Raw genomic sequence first — 23,809 nt, forward strand, 5'->3', positions numbered from 1 at the left:
CTTTCTGAAAGAATGGATGCTTTTATAGCTCCTTCTGAAAGAAAGGGTGCTTCTATAGTCCCTTTCTGAAAGAAAGGGTGCTTCTATAGTCCCTTTCTGAAAGAAAGGGTGCTTCTATAGTCCCTTTCTGAAAGAAAGGGTGCTTCTATAGTCCCTTTCTGAAAGAAAGGGTGCTTCTATAGTCCCTTTCTGAAAGAAAGGGTGCTTCTATAGTCCCTTTCTGAAAGAAAGGGTGCTTCTATAGTCCCTTTCTGAAAGAAAGGGTGCTTCTATAGTCCCTTTCTGAAAGAAAGGGTGCTTCTATAGTCCCTTTCTGAAAGAAAGGGTGCTTCTATAGTCCCTTTCTGAAAGAAAGGGTGCTTCTATAGTCCCTTTCTGAAAGAAAGGGTGCTTCTATAGTCCCTTTCTGAAAGAAAGGGTGCTTCTATAGTCCCTTTCTGAAAGAAAGGGTGCTTCTATAGTCCCTTTCTGAAAGAAAGGGTGCTTCTATAGTCCCTTTCTGAAAGAAAGGGTGCTTCTATAGTCCCTTTCTGAAAGAAAGGGTGCTTCTATAGTCCCTTTCTAAAAGAAAGGGTGCTTCTATAGTCCCTTTCTGAAAGAAAGGGTGCTTCTATAGTCCCTTTCTGAAAGAAAGGGTGCTTCTATAGTCCCTTTCTGAAAGAAAGGGTGCTTCTATAGTCCCTTTCTGAAAGAAAGGGTGCTTCTATAGTCCCTTTCTGAAAGAAATTGTGCTTCTATAGTCCCTTTCTGAAAGAAAGGGTGCTTCTATAGTCCCTTTCTGAAAGAAAGGGTGCTTCTATAGTCCCTTTCTGAAAGAAAGGGTGCTTCTATAGTCCCTTTCTGAAAGAAAGGGTGCTTCTATAGTCCCTTTCTGAAAGAAAGGGTGCTTCTATAGTCCCTTTCTGAAAGAAAGGGTGCTTCTATAGTCCCTTTCTGAAAGAAAGGGTGCTTCTATAGTCCCTTTCTGAAAGAAAGGGTGCTTCCCTTTCTGAAAGAAAGGGTGCTTCTGAAAGAAAGGGTGCTTCTATAGTCCCTTTCTGAAAGAAAGGGTGCTTCTATAGTCCCATCTGAAAGAAAGGGTGCTTCTATAGTCCCTTTCTAAAAGAAAGGGTGCTTCTATAGTCCCTTTCTGAAAGAAAGGGTGCTTCTATAGTCCCTTTCTGAAAGAAAGGGTGCTTCTATAGTCCCTTTCTGAAAGAAAGGGTGCTTCTATAGTCCCTTTCTGAAAGAAAGGGTGCTTCTATAGTCCCTTTCTGAAAGAAAGGGTGCTTCTATAGTCCCTTTCTGAAAGAAAGGGTGCTTCTATAGTCCCTTTCTGAAAGAAAGGGTGCTTCTATAGTCCCTTTCTGAAAGAAAGGGTGCTTCTATAGTCCCTTTCTGAAAGAAAGGCTGCTTCTATAGTCCCTTTCTGAAAGAAAGGGTGCTTCTATAGTCCCTTTCTGAAAGAAAGGCTGCTTCTATAGTCCCTTTCTGAAAGAAAGGGTGCTTCTATAGTCCCTTTCTGAAAGAAAGGGTGCTTCTATAGTCCCTTTCTGAAAGAAAGGGTGCTTCTATAGTCCCTTTCTGAAAGAAAGGGTGCTTCTATAGTCCCTTTCTGAAAGAAAGGGTGCTTCTATAGTCCCTTTCTGAAAGAAAGGGTGCTTCTATAGTCCCTTTCTGAAAGAAAGGGTGCTTCTATAGTCCCTTTCTGAAAGAAAGGGTGCTTCTATAGTCCCTTTCTGAAAGAAAGGGTGCTTCTATAGTCCCTTTCTGAAAGAAAGGGTGCTTCTATAGTCCCTTTCTGAAAGAAAGGGTGCTTCTATAGTCCCTTTCTGAAAGAAAGGGTGCTTCTATAGTCCCTTTCTGAAAGAAAGGGTGCTTCTATAGTCCCTTTCTGAAAGAAAGGGTGCTTCTATAGTCCCTTTCTGAAAGAAAGGGTGCTTCTATAGTCCCTTTCTGAAAGAAAGGGTGCTTCTATAGTCCCTTTCTGAAAGAAAGGGTGCTTCTATAGTCCCTTTCTGAAAGAAAGGGTGCTTCTATAGTCCCTTTCTGAAAGAAAGGGTGCTTCTATAGTCCCTTTCTGAAAGAAAGGGTGCTTCTATAGTCCCTTTCTGAAAGAAAGGGTGCTTCTATAGTCCCTTTCTGAAAGAAAGGGTGCTTCTATAGTCCCTTTCTGAAAGAAAGGGTGCTTCTATAGTCCCTTTCTGAAAGAAAGGGTGCTTCTATAGTCCCTTTCTGAAAGAAAGGGTGCTTCTATAGTCCCTTTCTGAAAGAAAGGGTGCTTCTATAGTCCCTTTCTGAAAGAAAGGGTGCTTCTATAGTCCCTTTCTGAAAGAAAGGGTGCTTCTATAGTCCCTTTCTGAAAGAAAGGGTGCTTCTATAGTCCCTTTCTGAAAGAAAGGGTGCTTCTATAGTCCCTTTCTGAAAGAAAGGGTGCTTCTATAGTCCCTTTCTGAAAGAAAGGGTGCTTCTATAGTCCCTTTCTGAAAGAAAGGGTGCTTCTATAGTCCCTTTCTGAAAGAAAGGGTGCTTCTATAGTCCCTTTCTGAAAGAAAGGGTGCTTCTATAGTCCCTTTCTGAAAGAAAGGGTGCTTCTATAGTCCCTTTCTGAAAGAAAGGGTGCTTCTATAGTCCCTTTCTGAAAGAAAGGGTGCTTCTATAGTCCCTTTCTGAAAGAAAGGGTGCTTCTATAGTCCCTTTCTGAAAGAAAGGGTGCTTCTATAGTCCCTTTCTGAAAGAAAGGGTGCTTCTATAGTCCCTTTCTGAAAGAAAGGGTGCTTCTATAGTCCCTTTCTGAAAGAAAGGGTGCTTCTATAGTCCCTTTCTGAAAGAAAGGGTGCTTCTATAGTCCCTTTCTGAAAGAAAGGGTGCTTCTATAGTCCCTTTCTGAAAGAAAGGGTGCTTCTATAGTCCCTTTCTGAAAGAAAGGGTGCTTCTATAGTCCCTTTCTGAAAGAAAGGGTGCTTCTATAGTCCCTTTCTGAAAGAAAGGGTGCTTCTATAGTCCCTTTCTGAAAGAAAGGGTGCTTCTATAGTCCCTTTCTGAAAGAAAGGGTGCTTCTATAGTCCCTTTCTGAAAGAAAGGGTGCTTCTATAGTCCCTTTCTGAAAGAAAGGGTGCTTCTATAGTCCCTTTCTGAAAGAAAGGGTGCTTCTATAGTCCCTTTCTGAAAGAAAGGGTGCTTCTATAGTCCCTTTCTGAAAGAAAGGGTGATTCTATAGTCCCTTTCTGAAAGAAAGGGTGCTTCTATAGTCCCTTTCTGAAAGAAAGGGTGCTTCTATAGTCCCTTTCTGAAAGAAAGGGTGCTTCTATAGTCCCTTTCTGAAAGAAAGGGTGCTTCTATAGTCCCTTTCTGAAAGAAAGGGTGCTTCTATAGTCCCTTTCTGAAAGAAAGGGTGCTTCTATAGTCCCTTTCTGAAAGAAAGGGTGCTTCTATAGTCCCTTTCTGAAAGAAAGGGTGCTTCTATAGTCCCTTTCTGAAAGAAAGGGTGCTTCTATAGTCCCTTTCTGAAAGAAAGGGTGCTTCTATAGTCCCTTTCTGAAAGAAAGGGTGCTTCTATAGTCCCTTTCTGAAAGAAAGGGTGCTTCTATAGTCCCTTTCTGAAAGAAAGGGTGCTTCTATAGTCCCTTTCTGAAAGAAAGGGTGCTTCTATAGTCCCTTTCTGAAAGAAAGGGTGCTTCTATAGTCCCTTTCTGAAAGAAAGGGTGCTTCTATAGTCCCTTTCTGAAAGAAAGGGTGCTTCTATAGTCCCTTTCTGAAAGAAAGGGTGCTTCTATAGTCCCTTTCTGAAAGAAAGGGTGCTTCTATAGTCCCTTTCTGAAAGAAAGGGTGCTTCTATAGTCCCTTTCTAAAAGAAAGGGTGCTTCTATAGTCCCTTTCTGAAAGAAAGGGTGCTTCTATAGTCCCTTTCTGAAAGAAAGGGTGCTTCTATAGTCCCTTTCTGAAAGAAAGGGTGATTCTATAGTCCCTTTCTGAAAGAAAGGGTGCTTCTATAGTCCCTTTCTGAAAGAAAGGGTGCTTCTATAGTCCCTTTCTGAAAGAAAGGGTGCTTCTATAGTCCCTTTCTGAAAGAAAGGGTGCTTCTATAGTCCCTTTCTGAAAGAAAGGGTGCTTCTATAGTCCCTTTCTGAAAGAAAGGGTGCTTCTATAGTCCCTTTTTGAAAGAAAGGGTGCTTTTATAGTCCCTTTCTGAAAGAAAGGGTGCTTCTATAGTCCCTTTCTGAAAGAAAGGGTGCTTCTATAGTCCCTTTCTGAAAGAAAGGGTGCTTCTATAGTCCCTTTCTGAAAGAAAGGGTGCTTCTATAGTCCCTTTCTGAAAGAAAGGGTGATTCTATAGTCCCTTTCTGAAAGAAAGGGTGCTTCTATAGTCCCTTTCTGAAAGAAAGGGTGCTTCTATAGTCCCTTTCTGAAAGAAAGGGTGCTTCTATAGTCCCTTTCTGAAAGAAAGGGTGCTTCTATAGTCCCTTTTTGAAAGAAAGGGTGCTTCTATAGTCCCTTTCTGAAAGAAAGGGTGCTTCTATAGTCCCTTTCTGAAAGAAAGGGTGCTTCTATAGTCCCTTTCTGAAAGAAAGGGTGCTTCTATAGTCCCTTTCTGAAAGAAAGGGTGCTTCTATAGTCCCTTTCTGAAAGAAAGGGTGCTTCTATAGTCCCTTTCTGAAAGAAAGGGTGCTTCTATAGTCCCTTTCTGAAAGAAAGGGTGCTTCTATAGTCCCTTTCTAAAAGAAAGGGTGCTTCTATAGTCCCTTTCTGAAAGAAAGGGTGCTTCTATAGTCCCTTTCTGAAAGAAAGGGTGCTTCTATAGTCCCTTTCTGAAAGAAAGGGTGATTCTATAGTCCCTTTCTGAAAGAAAGGGTGCTTCTATAGTCCCTTTCTGAAAGAAAGGGTGCTTCTATAGTCCCTTTCTGAAAGAAAGGGTGCTTCTATAGTCCCTTTCTGAAAGAAAGGGTGCTTCTATAGTCCCTTTCTGAAAGAAAGGGTGCTTCTATAGTCCCTTTCTGAAAGAAAGGGTGCTTCTATAGTCCCTTTTTGAAAGAAAGGGTGCTTTTATAGTCCCTTTCTGAAAGAAAGGGTGCTTCTATAGTCCCTTTCTGAAAGAAAGGGTGCTTCTATAGTCCCTTTCTGAAAGAAAGGGTGCTTCTATAGTCCCTTTCTGAAAGAAAGGGTGCTTCTATAGTCCCTTTCTGAAAGAAAGGGTGATTCTATAGTCCCTTTCTGAAAGAAAGGGTGCTTCTATAGTCCCTTTCTGAAAGAAAGGGTGCTTCTATAGTCCCTTTCTGAAAGAAAGGGTGCTTCTATAGTCCCTTTCTGAAAGAAAGGGTGCTTCTATAGTCCCTTTCTGAAAGAAAGGGTGCTTCTATAGTCCCTTTCTGAAAGAAAGGGTGCTTCTATAGTCCCTTTCTGAAAGAAAGGGTGCTTCTATAGTCCCTTTCTGAAAGAAAGGGTGCTTCTATAGTCCCTTTCTGAAAGAAAGGGTGCTTCTATAGTCCCTTTCTGAAAGAAAGGGTGCTTCTATAGTCCCTTTCTGAAAGAAAGGGTGCTTCTATAGTCCCTTTCTGAAAGAAAGGGTGCTTCTATAGTCCCTTTCTGAAAGAAAGGGTGCTTCTATAGTCCCTTTCTGAAAGAAAGGGTGCTTCTATAGTCCCTTTCTGAAAGAAAGGGTGCTTCTATAGTCCCTTTCTGAAAGAAAGGGTGCTTCTATAGTCCCTTTCTGAAAGAAAGGGTGCTTCTATAGTCCCTTTCTGAAAGAAAGGGTGCTTCTATAGTCCCTTTCTGAAAGAAAGGGTGCTTCTATAGTCCCTTTCTGAAAGAAAGGGTGCTTCTATAGTCCCTTTCTAAAAGAAAGGGTGCTTCTATAGTCCCTTTCTGAAAGAAAGGGTGCTTCTATAGTCCCTTTCTGAAAGAAAGGGTGCTTCTATAGTCCCTTTCTGAAAGAAAGGGTGATTCTATAGTCCCTTTCTGAAAGAAAGGGTGCTTCTATAGTCCCTTTCTGAAAGAAAGGGTGCTTCTATAGTCCCTTTCTGAAAGAAAGGGTGCTTCTATAGTCCCTTTCTGAAAGAAAGGGTGCTTCTATAGTCCCTTTCTGAAAGAAAGGGTGCTTCTATAGTCCCTTTCTGAAAGAAAGGGTGCTTCTATAGTCCCTTTTTGAAAGAAAGGGTGCTTTTATAGTCCCTTTCTAAAAGAAAGGGTGCTTCTATAGTCCCTTTCTGAAAGAAAGGGTGCTTCTATAGTCCCTTTCTGAAAGAAAGGGTGCTTCTATAGTCCCTTTCTGAAAGAAAGGGTGCTTCTATAGTCCCTTTCTGAAAGAAAGGGTGCTTCTATAGTCCCTTTCTGAAAGAAAGGGTGCTTCTATAGTCCCTTTCTGAAAGAAAGGGTGCTTCTATAGTCCCTTTCTGAAAGAAAGGGTGATTCTATAGTCCCTTTCTGAAAGAAAGGGTGCTTCTATAGTCCCTTTCTGAAAGAAAGGGTGCTTCTATAGTCCCTTTCTGAAAGAAAGGGTGCTTCTATAGTCCCTTTCTGAAAGAAAGGGTGCTTCTATAGTCCCTTTCTGAAAGAAAGGGTGCTTCTATAGTCCCTTTCTGAAAGAAAGGGTGCTTCTATAGTCCCTTTCTGAAAGAAAGGGTGCTTCTATAGTCCCTTTCTGAAAGAAAGGGTGCTTCTATAGTCCCTTTTTGAAAGAAAGGGTGCTTCTATAGTCCCTTTCTGAAAGAAAGGGTGCTTCTATAGTGCCTTTCTAAAAGAAAGGGTGCTTCTATAGTCCCTTTCTGAAAGAAAGGGTGCTTCTATAGTCCCTTTTTGAAAGAAAGGGTGCTTCTATAGTCCCTTTCTGAAAGAAAGGGTGCTTTTATAAACCCTTTCTGAAAGAAAGGGTGCTTCTATAGTCCCTTTTTGAAAGAAAGGGTGCTTCTATAGTCCCTTTCTGAAAGAAAGGGTGCTTCTATAGTCCCTTTTTGAAAGAAAGGGTGCTTCTATAGTCCCTTTCTAAAAGAAAGGGTGCTTCTATAGTCCCTTTCTGAAAGAAAGGATGCTTCTATAGTCCCTTTCTGAAAGAAAGGATGCTTCTATAGTCCCTTTCTGAAAGAAAGGGTGCTTCTATAGTCCCTTTCTGAAAGAAAGGGTGCTTCTATAGTCCCTTTCTGAAAGAAAGGGTGCTTCTATAGTCCCTTTCTGAAAGAAAGGGTGCTTCTATAGTCCCTTTCTGAAAGAAAGGGTGCTTCTATAGTCCCTTTCTGAAAGAAAGGGTGCTTCTATAGTCCCTTTCTGAAAGAAAGGGTGCTTCTATAGTCCCTTTCTGAAAGAAAGGGTGCTTCTATAGTCCCTTTCTGAAAGAAAGGGTGCTTCTATAGTCCCTTTCTGAAAGAAAGGGTGCTTCTATAGTCCCTTTCTGAAAGAAAGGGTGCTTCTATAGTCCCTTTCTGAAAGAAAGGGTGCTTCTATAGTCCCTTTCTGAAAGAAAGGGTGCTTCTATAGTCCCTTTCTGAAAGAAAGGGTGCTTCTATAGTCCCTTTCTGAAAGAAAGGGTGCTTCTATAGTCCCTTTCTGAAAGAAAGGGTGCTTCTATAGTCCCTTTCTGAAAGAAAGGGTGCTTCTATAGTCCCTTTCTGAAAGAAAGGGTGCTTCTATAGTCCCTTTCTGAAAGAAAGGGTGCTTCTATAGTCCCTTTCTGAAAGAAAGGGTGCTTCTATAGTCCCTTTCTGAAAGAAAGGGTGCTTCTATAGTCCCTTTCTGAAAGAAAGGGTGCTTCTATAGTCCCTTTCTGAAAGAAAGGGTGCTTCTATAGTCCCTTTCTGAAAGAAAGGGTGCTTCTATAGTCCCTTTCTGAAAGAAAGGGTGCTTCTATAGTCCCTTTCTGAAAGAAAGGGTGCTTCTATAGTCCCTTTCTGAAAGAAAGGGTGCTTCTATAGTCCCTTTCTGAAAGAAAGGGTGCTTTTATTGACCCTTTCCGGTGCTTTTATAGACCCTAGACGCTTTCTGAAAGAAAGGGTGCTTTTATAGACGCTTTCTGAAAGAAAGGGTGCTTTTGTAAACCCTTTCTGAAAGAAAGGGTGCTTTTATAAACCCTTTCTGAGAAAAAGGGTGCTTTTATGGACCGTTTCTGAAAGAAAGGGTGCTTTTATAAACCCTTTCTGAAAGAAAGGGTGCTTTTATAGACCGTTTCTGAAAGAAAGGGTGCTTTTATAAACCCTTTCTGAAAGAAAGGGTGCTTTTATAGTCCCTTTTTGAAAGAAAGGGTGCTTCTATAGTCCCTTTCTGAAAGAAAGGGTGCTTCTATAGTCCCTTTCTGAAAGAAAGGGTGCTTCTATAGTCCCTTTCTGAAAGAAAGGGTGCTTCTATAGTCCCTTTTTGAAAGAAAGGGTGCTTCTATAGTCCCTTTCTGAAAGAAAGGGTGCTTCTATAGTCCCTTTCTGAAAGAAAGGGTGCTTCTATAGTCCCTTTCTGAAAGAAAGGGTGCTTCTATAGTCCCTTTTTGAAAGAAAGGGTGCTTCTATAGTCCCTTTTTGAAAGAAAGGGTGCTTCTATAGTCCCTTTCTGAAAGAAAGGGTGCTTCTATAGTCCCTTTCTGAAAGAAAGGATGCTTCTATAGTCCCTTTCTGAAAGAAAGGATGCTTCTATAGTCCCTTTCTGAAAGAAAGGGTGCTTCTATAGTCCCTTTCTGAAAGAAAGGATGCTTCTATAGTCCCTTTCTGAAAGAAAGGGTGCTTCTATAGTCCCTTTCTGAAAGAAAGGGTGCTTCTATAGTCCCTTTCTGAAAGAAAGGGTGCTTTTATAGACCCTTTCCGAAAGAAAGGGTGCTTCTATAGACCCTATCTCAAAGAAAGTGTGCTTTTATAGACGCTTTCTGAAAGAAAGGGTGCTTTTATAAACCCTTTCTGAAAGAAAAGGTGCTTCAATAGACCCTTTGTGAAAGAAAAGGTGCTTCTATAGACCCTTTCTGAAAGAAAGGGTGCTTCTATAGACCCTTTCTAAAAGAAAGGGTGCTTCTATAGACCTTTTCTAAAAGAAAGGGTGCTTCTATAGACCTTTTCTACAAGAAAGGGTGCCTCCATAGACGCTTTCTGAAAAAAGGGTGCTTTTATAGACGCTTTCTGAAAAAAGGGTGCTTTTATAGACCTTTTCTGAAGGAAAGGGTGCTCCTATAGACCCTTTCTTGCAGAAAGGGTGCTTCTATAGACCCTTTCTAAAAGAAAGGGTGCTTTTATAGACCCTTATAAAGTTGCCGAATATAAATCCAGACTATTATGAAACTACTTTGGAGAATTCCTTTCCCCTGCTATACCGACTTCGAAAATTACATTGACATTTTTTCGACTTTCAAATTTGTTGTGAAAAAATTTATAAAATAATTTTAAAGATATAAAATTAAATTTATTTTAATAAAAATCGTTGTTAATAAGTTTAGGATATTTTGAGACAAAATCCTCAGTTAAAAATAAAATTAATATTACCCGTATTGCGTTTCATAAAAAATGAGGTGAGATCAAATTGAAAATCTCAAATTCGTTTCAAATTTTTCATCTATTCTTTCTACATCCAGTGAACGACGTGATCGTTGTTCATCCTTAGATCGTGCCCTACATGAAAAGGCGAAATCCTCACCTCATGGCAATGGTCGTTATATACCCGGCCGATCACCAAATAGATCACCGACCGGACACCATCAACGTCTAAGTCCCCATCATGTTCCCAGTTCACCAGAATTATTTCGTTATATGCCTAGTCCGGGAACTGTGGTCCACACGCCTACCTATGCATTGGGTCGTTATCAAGTCCATCCTCAGGAAATTCCCGCCAGGCCGCCGGAGGAGCATCATTGTAAGTTTTTAAAAACTAAAAAATTATTAAAATGGTCTCATAAAAGATGGCTTGTTGGCCTTCTCTAAGAAGACATTTTGGTGTTCTATAGAAGACGTGCCGGTCTACTATAAGAAGACCAATAGAAGACTTATTGGTCTTCTATAAGAAGACCTATTGGTCTTCCATAAGAAGACCTATTGGTCTCCTATAAGAAGATCTATTGGTCTCCTATAAGAAGACCTATTGGTCTTCTATAAGAAGACCTACTACTGGTCTTCTATAAGAAGACCTACTACTGGTCTTCTATAAGAAGACCTATTGGTCTTCCATAAGAAGACTTATGGGTCTTGTATAAGAAGACCCATAAGTCTTCTATAAGAAGACCTTTTGGTCTTCCATAAGAAGGCCTATTGGTTTTCCATAAAAAGACTTAGTTGTCTTCTATAGGAAGACATGTTGGTCTTCTATAAGAAGGAAGACATATGGTTCTTTTATAAGAAGACTTATGAGTCTTTTATAAGAAGATATGTTGTTCTCCTTTAAGAAGACCGGTAGAAGACCTACCTACCTACTATTGGTCTTCCATAAGAAGACTTATGGGTCTTGTATAAGTAGACCTATTAGTCTTCTATATGAAGACCTTTTGGTCTTCCATAAGAAGGCCTATTGGTTTTCCATAAGAGACTTAGTTGTCTTCTATAAGAAGGAAGACATATGGTTCTTCTATAAGAAGACTTATGACTCTTTTATAAGAAGACATGTTGTTCACCTATAAGAAGGCCGCTAGAAGACCTTCCTATAGAAGAACTATTGGTCTTCCATAAGAAGACCTATTGGTCTTCTATAAGAAAATATGTTGGTGTTCTATAGAAGACATGTCGGTCTACTATAAAAATACCGATAGAAGTCCTACCTATAGAAGACTTACTGGTATTCTATTAGAAGACTTATGGGTCATCCATAAGAATACATCTTGTTCTTCTATAAGAAGACCGATAGATGACTCATTGATTTTCTATAAGAAGACTTAGTTGTCTTCTATAAGAAGACATGTTGGTCTTCTATAAAAACACCTATTGATCTTCCATAAGAAGACTTATTGGTCTTCTATAAGAAGACCTATGGGTCTTCTATAAGAACACCTATTGGTTTTGTAAAAGAAGACCTATTGGTCTTCTAAAAGAAGACCTATTGGTCTTCTATAAGAACACCTATTGATCTTCCAAAAGAAGACTTATTGGTCTTTAATAAGAAAACTTACTGGTCTTCTATAAGAACACCTATTGGTCTTCTAAAAGAAGACCTATTGGTCTTCTATAAGAACACCTATTGATCTTCCAAAAGAAGACTTATTGGTCTTCTATAAGAAGACCTATTGCTCTTCTATAAGAAGACCTATTGATCTTTAATAAGAAAACTTACTGGTCTTCTATAAGAAGAACTATAGAATACCTACCTATAGAAGACCTATTGGTCTTCCATATGAAGACTTATGAGTCTTCTATAAGAAGACATATTTATCTTCTATTAGAAGAAGACATGTTACTCTTCTGGACCGATATAAGAATAATACCTATTTGTCTTCCATAAGATGATATCTTGACCTTCCATATAAAGTCCACACAGAGTTAACACCCCTGCATTTCATCTTTAATCCTTTTTCATTCTCAATAAAGACGATTATCACGGTCAATTTGATGAACAACTTGCAAAAACCCCACTTCGTGAACCTAAACTTACAACTCCAAGAGTTCGTCGTCGCATTGAAGATTTACCCGAAGAATTGCTTGAACAATATGAAGAACCTTCATTTTATGAACCACCGGAAAGTAATTCTTTCGATGAATTAATGTGTGTCTTTCCAACTCCGGTATCGACTCGTACAAGGACTCCCATAGCCCACGATCGGGAAGAAAAATCACCTGTCATTGAAAAAGTTGCGGAAGAAACACCAAAACGGGAAGTAAAACCAAAGTTGGTGAAAAAAGGGAAAACCAAAACTAAAGAATGTCCGCCACAACATCCCCCAGATTATATAGATCCTGAAGATGCTGCGGCAATTTTAAGGGCCCGCCAAATAGCTGGACTTAAAACAAGAAACCCTAAACTGTTGCCAAAACGTTCAACACCCATCAAGTCCATAGAAGCTGAAGGCAGAAGAATGCCATCTAGTCCCCGTGAACCATCATCTGGTGCCACATATGAAACTATTTTAAAACGTATGGCTGCCATACGAGCGGCAGCTGAGGCAAAAAGGCCGCCACAAATCCCAGTCGATACCTTAACACCAACCTTAATGCCGACATCTGTGCAGGATCAATTGGCTGAATTTGAAACGTTGGAAAGGCTATATGAAGCCCAACCCAGCCAATGTCCCAGAGAATCAATGGATGTGGGCCAATCTTTAGTGCAGCGTATAGAAAATCTACAACGCCAACTTTTAGAAAGCCCTCCCCCGCAAAAAGCACCACCAAGTCCCGTGTTTGAGGTACCACCCATAATCCGTTATTATGATTTGTTGAAACGTCAAGAAGCATTGAGGCAACCTGAACATAGGCAAGAAGAGTACGAACATGTGCCGGAATATGAGGAAGGATATCTAAAAGAAATTCAAGATATGGCCGATTGGGAACTGGCAGAACTTTCACAACAATCGCTTAGCCCACAAGAAATTGCTCAATCTTCCGGAACAGTTTGTGCCACTCCCAAGAGGAAAGATGTGTATACTCCCCTAGCTTCGGCAACTCCTAGGGTCCCTCAATATTTATTATCCCCCAATTTGTTGGCAGATATGGATTATGGTCAGGATCAAGAATTGTCTCTAAGTGATATCTCCATGCCAGATGATGTTTGCCTGCAAGAGAGTTCAATTGAAGAACCGGCTGTGGAAGATATATCTGCACCCCAACTAGATGATTTATCGATATCTGTACCAGAGGCTTTACAACCAGACTATTCATTGGAATTGTCGGCTGAAGAGCAGGATAAAGCTTCTCCGGGATTTTTAACTTCCATGGTTGGAGCGGTAGTTGATAAATTTCGCAACATGTTTGTGGGATCCGGCAAGGACCAAGAAGAAGTTCAAATCGATGAAGACCCTATAAATTTGGACTCTTCACTACCCAATGTGTTTGAGTGCACACCACAACCACCACCAAAAGCCATAACACCACCTAAACCTAAGACTGAAAAGGAGGCATGCTCAGTTAAAGCTGTGGCTGCACCACCCTCTCCAGAATCACCAATTGTCATACCCACAGATCCCATACACCCCAAAGACTACAAGGCCATGGTTAAGAGGGCCCAACTTATATATAAACTTAAGGCCAGGGAGGCGGCCAAGGCTGCCCAACAGATGGCAGAGGAAGCTAAGAAAGAGCCAAAAAAGAAACCTCCGGTCAAAACGTCCATACCAAAAAAAGCTGCCGGTCCCAAACAACCTGCAGGTAAAAAGAAACCGGCTACCAGTGAACCTCCGGAAAAAATCTATCCTCCGGGGGAATATTCTCCAGGCTATGTGGAGGCCGTTGCCCGTGCCCGCATATTGGCAGGTTATAAAAATAGATCGGCTCTTTTAAATCCCCAGAGGGCAGCCAGATTGGCAGCCTTGAAAGCCCAGCAGGAAGCCGAAAGGGCTGCGGAGGAAGCTCTACCGCCCGTGGAGAAAATGAAGAAACGCATAGCACGTATAAGAGAGAAGAGAGGAAAATTACCTGCCCTCAGACCCTCAATAGACACCTTGGCTGCCCTCGAGGCCATAAGAGAAAGTTTACCCAGGCCGGTAATAAGTCAAACCCCCCGACAAGGTAAATGGAAACCTGCTGCCCGAAAACTTAAAACCCAAGATGGCGAGTTATTCTCGAAGCAGTATCAAAGAGCATTGGAACAAATTCAACCCATGTCCCCCATAAAAGAGGAAAGCTTTCACAAAGAGGATTTAATAAAGTTTTCACCTCTGCGGCCCCATGAAATGCGTTTGAGATTGGAACATCTAAAGCAGCAGGCAGAACAGAAAGCCGCTCCCAAAATCATCCCCAAAACCATAACTGAGGAAGTTGAGGAAACAGAGGAAGAGTTACCGTCCTTTGTTTATACCCCCCTGACATTACAAAGTCCCGACAAACCCCGAACTAAAGAAATTCACAAAGAATCTTTTGCAACACGCCGGAATGATCAAAGTGGCCTGGAAGAGAGGATACACGAGCAGGTATTGGAAACTTCCTTTGTGGAAAATGGTGAATTGCATACAACAACAAAGAAAATTACAACAAAAACTGATGCATTTGGTAAGGTAACCGGTCGTCTGGAGGAAAATGTGGAAAACATTGATGCCATTGGAGCTCCAGAGTTTCTAGACCTTTCGGATACTGTACAACCTTCGACGGCACCGCGGTCACCGGTGGGGGATCTTAGCATACCAACCCCCTCAGAATTAATAGAGAACATAAGGCAAAAGGTCCAACAACAGCTTCAGATGACAAGGGAAAGTCCCAAGATGATCCCACCAAGAATGGAAAGTCCTCCCAAAAAGATCTCCATGAGAATGCAGAGTCCCAAGAAGATCCCCCTACCCACAAATTTACCAGATGAGCAACTCTTCGATGTGGATATGCCGGAGATGGATATATTTTCACCCGAAAAAGAAAGGCCAACCAAACTAGACGTCTCCCTGCCACATCTGTTCATGGAGGAGGTTCAACCAAGTCCAAAACCAGCAATTCCCTCTTCACCCGCAAAACCTCAAAAACCCATTTGCCCCAAATCACCGGCAAAAGAAACAAAGGTTCCGCCACCAAAAAAGGAAACCATTGTTATTCCGCCCTACCCCAAGGATCCCAAGGACTATGTGGCCATGGTGAAAATGTCAAGAGCCATATATCAGCTGCAGAAACAAAAGGAAGCTGAGGCGGCGGAAATGGCTGCCAAACAACCACCACCTCCTGTTGTGCCCAAAAAGAAAATAAGTAAAAAACCCAAGGGAAAGGGGGTACCAAAAAAGAAAGAAATTCCCCCTGAAGAGTATCCCTTGGAACCTCCACCACTACCCTCGGATTATGTTGCGGCCGTGGCCAGAGCCCGTCAAATTGCTGGTTTAAAAAATACCACAGCTTTACTTAATCCTGAACTGGCAGCTAAACTGGCCGCCGAAGAAGCTGCCCGGCAAGCAGAATTAGCCGAATTTGAGAAGCTCAGTGCCTTTGGAAAAATCCAAAAGCGAATGGAGAAAATAAGAAAATCTACAGAGGGACGACGAAAGTTACAACCATCTGCAGATGTTTTGGGTATGATTGAGGCCATAAGGGCTAATTTGCCCATTGCCGAAGAAGCGGAAGAAGAAGAAGAAGAAGAGGATGGAGTAGTAGAAGAAGAACCACAGGTCCTAGAAGGGAAAATTGTTTGTCCCTCGAGAGCCCAAGATGAGTTAGAAGCTTCTTTAAAATCTCCTCAAAGGCATGGCACTGATTCCCTGAAAATTAATAAGCCCATATGCCCCAGGGATACCTCTCGGCGAGAGGTTGAAGACTTAGGGAAACATATGGCAGTTGTACAACCCAAAGATACTTCCCTGGATGAATTTGAAGCCCTGGAAAGGCAAATGGCTGCTTGTCCCAGCGGAAGATACCCCAAAGATACATCCTTAGATGAGTTTGAGGCACTGGAGAGGCAGTTGGCGGCTGAACATGCCAAAGATACTTCCCTTGATGAATTTGAAGCCCTGGAACGGCAAATGGCAGCGTGTCCCAGAGAAATGACTCTACATAGGAAAGAGTTCACCCCCAAAGATACCTCCTTAGATGAATTTGAGGCACTTGAGAGGCAGTTGGCGGCTGAACATGCCAAAGATGCTTCCCTTGATGAATTTGAAGCTCTGGAACGGCAAATGGCAGCTTGTCCCAGAGACACCTCCTTAGATGAATTTGAGGCACTGGAGAGGCGATTGGCGGCGGAACATGCCAAAGATACTTCCCTTGATGAATTTGAAGCCATGGAACGCCAAATGGCAGCTTGTCCCAAGGAAATGACTCTACATAGGAAAGAGTTTACCCCCAAAGATACCTCCTTAGATGAGTTTGAGGCACTTGAGAGACAGTTGGCGGCTGAACATGCCAAAGATACTTCACTTGATGAATTTGAAGCCCTGGAACGGCAAATGGCAGCTTGTCCCAGAGAAGCGTTTCCACATGGGAAAGAGTTTATCCCCAAAGATACCTCCTTAGATGAATTTGAGGCACTAGAGAAGCAGTTGGCAGCAGCACATGTCAAAGATACTTCCCTGGATGAATTTGAAGCCCTGGAACGGCAAATGGCAGCTTATCCCAGAGAAATGGCTCTACACAAGATACTGATTACCCCTCGGCACCACAAAGATGCTACCTTGGATGAATTTGAGGCACTAGAGAGGCAGATGGCGGCAAAAGCTCCAGAAAAACAGTTGGCAGCTCAAGCAATGACCCCTCCACCCTTCAGCAGAGACACTCCCAAGGCCATTGGCTATCACAAGGCCAAAAGGCGTAATATAATGGCGGAAATAGATCGGGAAGCAGCCAAAGAAGATCCGGAATTTTATCAAAAACTTATTGGGGAGTTTGCCACCCACAAGGATACTCAAGGAAAAAAAATAAAGCCCCATGAAGATTTAATCGTATCGACTCCGCTAAGCGCCCAGGAACGTTTCAGGCGGATAAAAGAAGCCCAAACTCAACAAATTAGGCCAACCGAAATAAAAACCCCCTTAATGCTGCAGGGGACCCCCATAGCCACCTTCAGTCCCATACCTTGGGCTAATCCTGATAGTCCCCCTCCTCCTTCTCACCCTTCAATGGATGAAACCCGTGATGCCACAGCAATGAAGAGAATGGAGCGTGATATGCCTTTGGTAAATCTACAGAGTCCTCCGCACCAGCCTTTTCAATTTATCAAACCCTTTGGCCAACTTGAAGATATGCCCTTGGATGATCTGGCATTTGAAGATGTACCCACATTTGCCAATATCTCCTTTGATAAGCCATTGACACCACCACCAAAACCCTCCGAACTTATTGCCAGAATCAAACAACAGGTCGAACAACGTTTGAGAGAGGAAAAATTGGATGAAAGCATTCATTTGCCGTTGTCCAAGGGAATAAAGCTTCCTGAGAATTTACCGGAAGAGGCATTATTGGAGCTAAGTGCACCTTCTTTTGCTCAGACACCAAAAAGTACGACTCCCCAAAGAGTTATTACACCACGGCACTCTTTGCCGTATGTTTTTGGTGAACCACCGGCTGAGGATCCTAGGAAAACTCCAATAAAGCAGGAATTACAACCTGAACCTACCTCTCCCAAAGTTGCGGAAATGTTTCCCCATAATTACCCCAAAGAATATGTGGCCATGGTAAAGAAGGCCCAGGCCATATATAAGTTACAACAACAACAACAAAAAGAGGCAGCAGCTAAAGGAAGACTGCCGTTAGCCAAGTTACCTTTGAAGGGAAGAAGAAAAAAATTGGTACTCAAGAAAAAACCTTCAGAAGTAAAAGCCGCAGAGCCAATAGATTATCCCGAAGAGTTGCCACCCTTACCCGAAGATTATGTGGCTGCTGTGGCCCATGCCCGTAAGTTAGCGGGGCTGAAAAATAAAACCGCTGCCCTTAATCCTGAAATTCGCGCCAAAATAGCTGCCCAAAAGGCCAAGGCCGAGGCAGAGGCAGCCGCCTTTGAGGCCATGAGCGAACATGACAAGTTGTTGCATCGCATGGAAAAACTAAAGAAAAAACCCGGATTTAAACCCACCACAAAACCCACAACGGAACAAATGGCATTTCTGCAGCACATGAAGGAGGCTTGTCCGCGTCCAACACCCATAGAAACTCCCATAAAACCAGAAACTCGAGAAATACATCAGGGTGTTACAATAACACCAAAAGTAGGCCAGGATCAGCAACAGGATATCTTGGATGAAATCGCAGAATTTGAAAAATTAGAACAAATGGAATGTCCCACAAGAAGTCCCCATATGGCGCCCAAACCGGAAGAGTTGCCCATGGATTTGCAGGAAAAGATTACAACAATACAACAACAACAATTGGCCACACCTCTACCACCCAGAGAACGTTTCCAACAACTTATGGCTGCAAAACAAGCCACACCTCAAGCTCCACAAACACCGCAGTTGAGTGAAACTCCCCTGGTCCACTATAGCCCAATATTGTTAAGCACTCCGGACATTACTACCCCTGGCAAACGTGTTAAACTAAGTGAAAAATCAACAAGCCAAATAACAAAGCAAGGTGATGACACCATAAAGGAGGTAATAACTGAAACCCAGGAAATGGTTAATGGTGAGCTGCAACAAATCACTGAACACATTACCACGGCCTCGGATCTACAGGGCAACATAACCTCACAAACAAAGGAGATCAAAAAGGTAATAGGTTTTGATACCTCAGTGGATGCAGAAGCATTGGAAGCTATTGATGAACCCAGTTTCCTTGATACAACACCAATTTCACCCTCGGAAGTGCCTCCCAGACCCAGGGATATCATTGAGCGGATTCGGAAAGAAGTTCAAAGCAGACCTCCCAGACCTGAAGTACCAATGGGCCAGCTAATTGAATTGAGGACACCACCAAAAATATTGCCACTGCCTCAGGAGGTTACCGAAGAAGATTTGCTGGAAATGACTTTGCCAGAGTTGCCAAAAACACCGCAAAAGACACCCATAAAGAAGAAAGGGAAAACTACGGAACCTAAATTAGACATTTCGCTTCCGGAAATGTTTCGTGAAACACCAAAACAAGGGAGACGAGGGAAGTCGGCACAAACTCAAGAATCTGTTATTAGGCCACAACCACTGAAAACCCAAGCTCCTGAAACAATAAAACAGCAGGAAAATTATGCCAATCTCATGGCCAAAATTGCTGATATGAGAAAACGGGGCCAATTGGCTGAAATAAAAGATATAAAGGTCATGGAACCATTACAGGCCGCCTTAGGTCCAAGAGAGAGAACCCCTGCCGCTGAATCCCCCGCAAGTCGCTTGAGAAAACTTAAAGAATGGGCAGCTAAAACCTCCACAGGAGGTCCTCCTAGTGGAGAATTTGAGGAATCGCAAACACTTGGGGACATTTCTTTCCGTCCCCTAACCTTGGAAAGTCCCAGGGAAAAAATTGCCTGGAAATTCGATGAAAGTAAATTTAAAGATCTGCACGACATCAGTGCCCTCAGTGACCTGCAAGAACCTAGCTTTCTACAAAGCAGCCAGAGAGGTGTAACACTCCAGGCGACACCTTCGCATTTAATCGAAAATATTCGACATCAGGTGATGGAAAGACTGGAATCTGAAAATATGAAACAAGCAATTCGTGATGCGACTCACGACGATAATATCGGCGATACATCAATGCCAGCGGAATTATATAGTTCTACAGCGGCTCAGCGAAGGGATAAGTCGGAGATAGATATAGGAGATATATCAATGCCAGCGGAATTATATAGTCCTACCGCGGCTCAGCGAAGAGATAAGTCGGAGATAGATATAGGAGATATATCAATGCCTTTGGATATGAGTAGAGATGCTCGGTGTGAGCTTCAAAGTACCCGCTTGCAAGACATTTCTCAACCCGCTCTGGGAGATATTTCAATGCCGGCTGAATTATATAGCTTTTCCACACCCCAGCGGGGTGCCTATCGAGCGGAGCGGAGTTTGGAAATTGATATAGGCGATATCTCCATGCCAGCTGATATGAGCAGAGATGCCACAATGTCATCGCATGGACGCCCTTTGCATGATATCTCCCAACCAGCTTTAGGTGACACATCAATGCCTTCGGGATTATATAGCTTCGTGTCACCACAGCGGAAAGCTTATTTGGCGGATAAGTCTGAGATTGATATAGGTGATATTTCCATGCCTGCAGATATGAGCCGGGATGCTAGGTTTCAGAATATTTCTCAACCTCTTTTGGGAGACACATCAATGCCTTCGGGATTATATAGCTTCGTGTCACCACAGCGTAAGGCTTATTTGGCGGAAAAGTCTGAAATTGATATAGGTGATATTTCCATGCCTGCAGATATGAGCCGGGATGCTAGGTTTCAGAATATTTCTCAACCTCTTTTGGGAAACACTTCAATGCCTCCGGAATTATATAGCTTCGTGTCACCACACCGGAAGGCTTATTTGGCGGAAAAGTCTGAGATTGATATAGGTGATATTTCCATGCCCGCAGATATGAGCAGAGATCATAGATTTCAAGCGGAGCGACAACGTTTGCATGACATATCTCAACCTCATTTGGGAGACACCTCAATGCCTCCAGGTTTATATAGTTTTACTTCTCCACAGCGAAGTGCATATTTGCCGGATAGATCCGCCATGGATATAGGCGATATTTCCATGCCAGCAGATATGAGCAGAGAAGTTGGCTACCAATCACAAAGACGCCGCTTGCAAGATCTCTCCCAACCTGATTTGGCAGACATTTCAATGCCTTCTGAATTGTATAGCTTTGGCGCAGCATATCTGCCGGATAAGTCCACAGTGGATATAGGCGATATTTCCATGCCAGCAGATATGAGCCAAGGTACTACATCACGTTTACAAATATCCCGCTTCCACGACATTTCCGAACCTGCATTGGGAGATATATCAATGCCCGGCGAATTATACAGCTTTACTTCTCCTCAACGAGGTGCATATCTGCCGCATAAATCTGAAATAAATATTGGCGATATTTCTATGCCAACGGATATGAGCCAAAGATCCCGCTTACAAGAGTCCTGGCAACCTCAGTTGGCCGACATATCCATGCCTGTGGAATTATACAGCTTTTCAACACCACAAAGGAAGGCATATCTGGCGGATAAGTCGGAGATGGCTATATGTGATATGACCAGCGAGAAGCAAACAAGACCTTATTTGCCAGATATATCCGCCCGTGCCATATTAGATACGTCAATGCCTCCGGAGTTATATAGTTTCAGTTCCCCCACTCGGGCTTCATATTTCCAAGATACCCTTGATATTGACAATATTTCAATGCCCGACGAAATGTCGAGAACTAAAGCTCCAAGGCAATGTCCCCTGGTACAGAGTATATCAGAATCTGCCATTGGTGACATAACAATGCCCTCCGGGTTATATAGTTTCTCAGCTTCACCCCAACAAGCTTATTTGAGTAGGGATACAACACTGGACCACTTGGAAGATATTTCCATGCCAACTGATATGAGTTCAGACATGGAAAGAAGTCGGAAAGAAATTCGCAGGCGACAACTCTCCATGACGCCTACACAAAAAGAAGAAAGGGGGGTTGCCATCAAAAGAACTCCTTTGGAATCGGCCAAACAAAGAATGCAAATGTCTTTGACTCCACGTTCCGCCAATGACACAATACCCGAAGATTCCTTGGCTGAATTTGAGGCTCTGGAAAAATGTGAAAGGGCAACTCCACAAAGTCAAATGCCCAGAAGTTTGGCCCAGACTCGATCTCCTACCTCAAAGAAACGGCAACAAATAACTCCCGCCGAAAGAATTTCCCTAACACCACGGCCAACTAGAACATCAATGCTGCAAGACTCTTTGGCAGAATTCGAAGCATTGGAAAAATATGGCAGAGAATCATCTTTAATGGCTTCAAAGACATTGGGACGTTCTGGAAAGATAACTTCTTCCGCCAGAAGACTATCCGCCACACCTGTCATACCCAAAGTAGTACCAAGATCTCCAGTTACACAAAAACAAACTCCACGGGGAATAAAGAGACCACCTCGGGGACAAAGGCTACAAATGTCTGCTACTCCCGCAACCGATTCTGCGTTAGAAACGAAAACCCTAAAACCCCTTTCGGAAGGTACACCACTAACAGCAATACAACGACGAAGTCCATTTCCCCGAAGATTACAATCTCCTAGAAATGCAAGAATGCAAATGTCCATAACACCTCGCATGGCATCTGCTCTAACGGAGGATTCAATGGATCTAGCAGAATTTGAGGCTTTGGAGAGGCAAGAAAGAGAGTCGCCCACAATGAGACCTGAAATGAAAAAAATGCAAGTTTCCATAACACCTAGCGCATGTGCCATGGCACAGACATCTATGGCATCACCGGATTTGGCAGAGTTTGAAGCCTTGGAGAAATATGCCCAGGGCACACCATTGGCACGCATGGCCCTCAAACAAAATCTAAGGAAATTCAAAGAAAAGGAACAAATGCAAATGTCAATAACACCTCGTACAGGCTACAGGATAGCTGAAGACTCCCGCGAAGCTGCAGAACTTGCAGAATTTGAGGCTCTCGAAAGTGAAGGAGTACCAAGACCGAGAAATGGAACACCACGGACGATTCCACATGAATCTATGCAATCTCCAACAATGTCCGAATTCGAGGCCTTAGAGAAGTATGCCCAGGCAACACCATTAGCACGCATGGCTCTCGAACAAAATCTGCGGAAAATAAAAGAAAGGGAGCAGCAAATACAGATAACACCTCGCACTATACCTGAGGATTCACGAGAAGCTGCAGAACTTGCAGAATTTGAAGCTCTTGAAAGAGAAGGCAGACCAACTCTGCAAACAAGTAAGGATTACAAAAGGCTACAGACCTCCATTACACCACGTCACATGACATGTGAAGTAGCTGATCGTTCACAGGAATCTCCAACATTGGCAGAATTTGAAGCCCTAGAAAAATATGCCCATGGAACACCATTGGCACGCATGGCTCTCAAACAAAATCTAAAGAAAATAAAAGAAATGGAACAAAGGCAGATCACTATGACACCACGAACTGTGGGTGGTATTCCCAACGACACCAGGGAATCTCGGGAATTGTCGGAATTTGAGGCCCTTGAACGGGAAGGGAAACGGACACCTCTAACAAGCAAGGATTATCAGCGTATGCAGACATCGATTACACCGAGAATGACCTGTGAAGTACCGGATAAGTCTCTGGAATCTCCAACGTTGGCTGAATTTGAGGCCCTAGAAAAACAGGCCCAGGGAACACCATTAGCCTTGGGTCAAAACCTAAGGCCGCCTCTAACAAGCACAGATTATCAACGTATGCAGACATCAATTACACCGCGTATGACTTATGAAGCTCCGGATCAGTCTCAGATATCTCCAACATTGGCTGAATTTGAAGCCCTCGAGAGATATGCCCAGGGAACACCATTAGCTCGAATGGCATTGAGTCAAAATCTAAAGAAGCGAATGCAAATGTCCATAACTCCTCGCACAGTGTACCGCATACCTGAAGACAACACGATGGAATCTCAGGAATTGGCAGAATTTGAAGCTCTGGAAAGAGAAGAAGGCGGGCCAACACCTTTAACAAATAGGCAACACAAAGGAATGCACACCTCCATTACACCACGAATTATTTGTCCGGTGGCAGGAAATTCCTTCAACAACACCGAACTTAGGGAATTTGAAGAATACGAAAAGAATGCAATGCAAACCCCACTACCAACCAAACTTAGCACCAAATCTAAAGCAGATTTAATAAGAAATCTTGCAAAACAACGCCTGCAGATATCCATAACACCACGTACCGCTTGCGCCTTAAGTCCAAAGTCGGCAGAAGATGCCGAATTTGAGGCTCTTGAAAGGGAAGCTTATGGCGGAACACCCATATCTGGGAATACTTTAAACGTACATGGAGCAACACATCAGCGAATGCATATAACACCAAGAATAGTGGCATGCAACAAACCTGAGAACTCTATGGACTCCGAAGAAATGGCAGAATTTGAAGCTCTGGAAAGAGAAGCTATGGCTACCTCCACTACCACTGGCATGAATAGAAGTCAACAATTGAATATATCAAAAGATGAAGCAATTCAAAACATGACAGGTTACAGCGCAGTACGATCTCTTGAAAGACAGCGGGATGGACAAAGAGAGCAATGTGAGCGATAATGTAATTCGTTATTTTTTCCGAAATTTATTAGTATCTGTGTTGAAATTGTGCTCGAAATATATAAAAACTATAAATCTGAAAAATGTTTGGGACCTTAAATGGAAATTCCGAACAGGTCGGCGATTAAACTTCTC

At 42.7% G+C, this 23,809-nt stretch overlaps 1 protein-coding gene across 2 annotated transcripts; it reads left to right on the top strand.

Annotated features, from left to right (window-relative positions):
* The first annotated feature begins 9,223 nt into the window (after window positions 1–9,223).
* On the top strand, window positions 9,224–23,758 carry LOC141389079 (uncharacterized). Of its 2 annotated transcripts, XM_073960125.1 has the most exons (4): window positions 9,224–9,448; window positions 9,512–9,789; window positions 11,448–15,507; window positions 15,805–23,758. In XM_073960125.1, exons 1-4 carry the CDS (start codon window positions 9,444–9,446, stop codon window positions 23,672–23,674), a joined length of 12,213 nt encoding a protein of 4,070 aa, XP_073816226.1. In that variant the 5' UTR covers window positions 9,224–9,443; the 3' UTR covers window positions 23,675–23,758. The 2 variants fall into 2 exon arrangements, with proteins under 2 accessions (XP_073816226.1, XP_073816225.1); XM_073960124.1 differs by having other exon boundaries at window positions 11,448–23,758.
* Window positions 23,759–23,809: the final 51 nt, after the last annotated feature.

This window comes from Musca autumnalis, unplaced genomic scaffold (assembly GCF_047663935.1).
Source record: "Musca autumnalis isolate F117 unplaced genomic scaffold, ASM4766393v1 scaffold_1, whole genome shotgun sequence".
NCBI classification, from domain to species: Eukaryota; Metazoa; Arthropoda; class Insecta; order Diptera; family Muscidae; genus Musca; species Musca autumnalis.